This window comes from Carassius gibelio, chromosome A1, assembly GCF_023724105.1.
Source record: "Carassius gibelio isolate Cgi1373 ecotype wild population from Czech Republic chromosome A1, carGib1.2-hapl.c, whole genome shotgun sequence".
NCBI lineage: Eukaryota > Metazoa > Chordata > Actinopteri > Cypriniformes > Cyprinidae > Carassius > Carassius gibelio.
In genome coordinates this window covers 3,054,815-3,059,814 of record NC_068371.1, presented here as the reverse complement: position 1 = coordinate 3,059,814, position 5,000 = coordinate 3,054,815, and the positions used below count along the sequence as shown (strand labels likewise).

At 38.9% G+C, this 5,000-nt stretch overlaps 1 protein-coding gene across 4 annotated transcripts in view; it reads right to left on the bottom strand.

Moving 5' to 3' along the window:
- Positions 1-5,000, bottom strand: part of LOC127954165 (lipopolysaccharide-responsive and beige-like anchor protein) — a 147,831-nt gene that overhangs the window by 7,516 nt on the left and 135,315 nt on the right. For all 4 annotated transcript variants that reach the window (XM_052553389.1, XM_052553375.1, XM_052553382.1 and 1 more), the window contains exons 49-52: positions 3,271-3,448; positions 1,969-2,034; positions 382-537; positions 90-257 (exon numbers count right to left, since the gene is read on the bottom strand). In XM_052553389.1, coding sequence (XP_052409349.1) covers positions 90-257; positions 382-537; positions 1,969-2,034; positions 3,271-3,448 — 568 coding nt within the window. The remainder of the gene's footprint in view (positions 1-89; positions 258-381; positions 538-1,968; positions 2,035-3,270; positions 3,449-5,000) is intronic.

The following is a 5,000-nucleotide window of genomic DNA, read 5'->3' as shown; positions in this document are numbered from 1 at the left end:
CAAAAGGAGTTTGCTCTTTCCCAGGAAATAAAAGTGATACACATGATCAGTATTTTGGGTTTGCATGTGGCTTAACATTTATAACTTACTCCCAGGGTTCTCCCCGATGCTGCTGTGCTTGCCGTTCCAGTACCAGAGCAGTAATGTGGCGTCTCTGGAGCCAGACAGAACGTAACAGTCTCCGCCGATGTATGACTCCGAGCGCGCCAGACAGGTCACCACATCAAGATGACCGAACACAATCTGTGTGAGTTTCCCTGTTAGCACACAAACACAGAACACAGGAGCTGAGGCCACGTACTGCAGCGAGGGTGCATGGGATGCAGGCACGCACAGGGTGTATTTATAATGATGTTTGCCTTTATTATTCAAGGAGGTCACCTGTATCAGTGGAATAGACGCGGAAGCTCTTGTCCCAGAAGCCACACAGCAGGATGAAGCGGTTGTCAGCTGTGATGGTAAAACACTGAGCATTTACCTGGATGCTCTGATCTAACAGATCTGAGATCTGTCTTCTGTGAAGACCCACATTATTGGCTGAAAACAGAGCGAGAGTCACGTGTTAGAAAAGTACAAACACAGTTTCCAGCTTAGAAAAGGATTGGGTAAAGTGGAGAGAAACATAAACAGCTTAGAAAAAGATCGAGAAGGAAGGACAGTCACAGAGCGGGAGTGAGATTTGTTGTTGTTGTTTTTTGTATCTCACAATTCTATTTTTTTTCTCTCTGCAGTAACAAGATTACAGGTCTTGCAGGTCTGACTTTTTTCTCAGAATTGTGTGTTATAAGCTCATAATTGCATGAGTGTGAGTTATAAAGTCAGAATCGCATGATATGAAGTCACAATTTATTTATTTTTCCCCTCACAATTTGACTTTATAGAATAACATGCGAGAGAGAGAGAGAGAGTGTGTGAGAGTGAGAGAGAGTGAGAGGGAGAGTGAGAGAGAGTGAGAGTGTGTGAGAGTGAGAGTGAGTGAGAGAGTGTGTGAGAGTTAGAGAAGAGAGTGAGAGAGTGTGTGAGAGTGAGAGAGCGAGTGAGAGTGAGAGAGAGAATGTGTGAGAGAGAGTGAGAGTGTGTGAGAGTTAGAGAGAGAGAGTGAGAGAGAGAGCGAGATAGTGTGTGAGAGTGAGAGATTGAGAGAGAGAGAGTGAGTGAGAGTGAGAGTGTGTGTGTGTGAGAGAGAAAGAGAGTGAGAGTGTGAGAGTGAGAGAGAGTGTGTGTGAGCGAGCGAGAGAGTGAGAGAGAGAGAATGTGTGAGAGAGAGTGAGAGAGTGATATAGTGTGTGAGAGTGAGAGATTGAGAGAGTGAGAGAGAGTGAGTGAGAGAGTGTGTGTGAGAGAGAAAGAGAGTGAGAGTGTGAGAGTGAGAGAGAGTGTGTGTGAGCGAGCGAGAGAGAGAGAGAGTGAGAGAGTGTGTGTGAGAGAGAGAGAGAGTGTGAGAGTGTGTGTGTGAGCGATCGAGAGAGAGTGAGCGAGTGAGAGAGAGAGAGAGAGAGAGTGTACAGGTAAGTGGGACGAGGACACACACAGATGGCGTCCATGAAGTGACAAACATAAATTAGGCGAGACATATGAAACTCTATAATAATAAGAAAAGCAGGAGAGCTGAGATATAAGAGGCGTAGGAGGAGAGAAAGGCTTTAGCCGTATGTTATCACACATCTTCCCTCATCAACAGGTCGGAGGGATGAGAGGAGGACATGCTGTCCTGTCAGACATTATTACACCATTCATATTCATTCAGTCTGACAGGGCAGAGAGACACAGAACGAACAAGAGAGAGAGAGAAAGAGAGAGAGGGCTGGTGATGTACAGGCAAAGCCACAGCTCATTGCTTTCCAATTTGCATGCAAATGCTGATCTGAAGCTGAAAAACTGCACTCATCTCCTTCCCAAGGGCCGGGCCCTCGCAACACACAACAGCCAATCACAAATCACTCTACTGATGATTGACAAGCCACAGACCTATCACAGGGTCAATCTCAACTGGTAACTGGTACTGCTGGTCTTGCACAGAAGCGCTCTGATGACCTGAGAGAAAGAGAGAGGACAGATGAGAAATAGTTATTCATAGAGCTCAGTCATTTACTACAGCAGACAGATGATAATAACACCTGAACAAAGAACAGAACAATAAAGCAATAAATGATAAAAACGTGTCAGCATTTATGTACAATTTTGATCCAGTTTTGATATCGACACGTAGGTAAACATGCATGCAGAGAAAAATCTGATTTTGCTTAAATAACTTATAAGTATTATGTTATAAGTGTCAAAAATCATACATTTTTACAAATGATGAAGTATTCTATTGGATTTAAATGGAATGACAGAATTATCATAAATTTGCTTGAAATGTAAATGCCTTTATTGAACTCTTTGAATATATTCAGTGTGTTTAGATGAGTGGTTTTTAACTTCTTGCACGACTCTACATTTACAGTTCATTGCTTGCCATAATGTGTTTAAGAAAGCAAAATCATGGCTTAAATTGTCTGGTGTGAACCTGACATTCATGAACTCATTCATGCTCATTGTGACGGCAACAACTTCATCTAAATTGTTAAAAAAATTATTTTTGAGAATAAAACCATCACATAAAAAGAGAGATAAAAATTATATCAAATAATAATAAAAAGATCAATAATAATAATAAGAGGATGGTTAATGGAGGAAGACAGGAAGCTGAATGCAAGGCAGAGGAAGTGTCACATTTGATCACGAGATGAGATATTTTAACACTTTTTAAGAATTTTAACACTGATATTTTAAGAAATTGTATTTGTCTGAAAGCCAACAAATTTTGAAGTTTAAAAAAAAAAAATGTTTTAACTTTAGCATCCGTAAAGCACTGAATAGAGACTACAAGAAGCAGCTTTAGAAAGAAATATTCTGATTCAAAGTTGAATAAATAATGATAGTAAATGGGTATTCAAAATAAATATTGAAATCCAAAATTCAATTAACGAGTGATTCATGCGACTGACCGATTCAGAAATGAATCAAATGACTGATTCACTGAATCATTGACTCACTTGATTCGTTCAAACCGCAGAATCACTCAGTAACGAATCAGCACTGTGCGTTCCTCGAGACAGTTCTGCAGTGTCTAAAATTTAACCCAATATCAACTTAAAATCAATATCACATTTACAGTTGCGATGATATCAGGAGACAGCGTTCTGTCGCGTTATAATATCGTGAGATTGTGCTCATCACACCATTACTCCTCATTCATCACATCTCTGTCTGAGCGCTGTTGCTCACCACTGAGGCCGTGCCACTTGTTGACGGCGAAGAGGCGGTTGGCAGTGACCGTGATGACCGCTGGGTTGGTCAGGCCTGGCTGTGTGTTGGCGGACACATGGGTGACAGGAGAGTTGGACGGGAACTTGAGCACCATGATGACGTCCTGCTGCATCTGCTCTGTGAACATCAGTGGAGTCTGCAGAAGGAGATACTGTTGAGTCCATGACCAGCGGGAAGCGGAGAGGAAAAGAGAAGAAGTGGAAGAGAAAAGTGGAAGCAGGAAGAGAGGAAATTAGGCAGAGGAAGACTGCACAGAGTAAACAAGCTGAAACTGAGGTCAGATGAACTTAGAATCTTTCTTATTCAAAAACAGTCTGAAGTTAAAAAAAATAATGTAACAATAAATCTGGACGTTTTGGAATGTCTGCAATTTTTATGGGATGGAAAACAGTGATACGATTTTCAATATTCGCATCAGAGCATCAGCTGAAAAAGTTCAAATGATTTTAAATGTATTATCGCTGTTCTGTAGAAATCTGGAATTCTCTCATGACTGGTTTTCCAAATACTGTTCACAGAATTGTTACTAAGCTGGAATTAAGCAGATTCAGAATCAAGAACTTCCTTATCATTCCCTTATTGCAACTATCATTATATATGAACAAATAAATTAATTAAATAAATATTATGTTTTTAAATTTTTATATATATATATAATACCTAAAAATAAAAAAGTATTAATGATATTAATGATATAATAATAATCATATCAATATATGACTGCATTCACTTTGCCCTAGAATGTATTAGATCCTTTTAGCGTTATGATTCCTGATAAGCAGTATTTTTTGCAGACTAATGATGAAGTGCATGAACAGTTCAAATGCATTGTTGAAGTAAGTTGAAGCTGGAGAAAAGAGGACAAGAGAGAGAGAGAGAGAGAGAGAGAGATCAAAGCGGCTACACGCTTTCATTTCACAAAAAACAATTATATATTTGACATTTTTGGACCAATTCCAGAAATGCTTCTGCTAGGCTAAGTTACATGCTAAGTTAGGCTTCTTGGCTAATTAGCACAAGATAAACAGAAAGAAAACAGGTTGCAAAGATCTAAAGATGCAAAATATCATAACAGATTTCAAATTAATCTGAACTTTCCTTCAGGATGCCCCAGTAAATTCCTATTTCCATTAATAACAATATAATCTGCTTTTCTACTGCCTTCTACTCTTCAAGCTTATATCTGTCTGATTACTTGGCAGCAAAGTCATCAACCATCAAGCGGACTTCCTCGTGTTTGTAGAGGATCCTGATTGGCCGTTGCTTCTATACAGCACAGATTAAGCACTTCACATGAAGAATCAATGTCTAAACTACTGGAGAAAGAGTAACTTTATTATGCTAAGATTTACATGCAGCGGGTATAGAAAAGAAAACCCTCCACACCTTTAAAATAATAACATTTTGAAGCTTTGAAGCCTAAAAATAAAGGAGGACACAGTTTTTGGTTCATCCAGCTGTACTGACTGTAAAGATCAAACATGTGCATCTAATTCAGTGGATTATTGAAATAATGACAACCCAATGAATTATTATGAGAATTCAACAAAAAAGGTCTAATGTGACTTTTTCAATTCAAAAGAAAAACTATAATTTCTAAATCTAAACACATTAATAGGCACGAATATCCTTCATTAATAATAATAATAAAAAATGCATAATACAATTATGTATTCAACATAATAGAT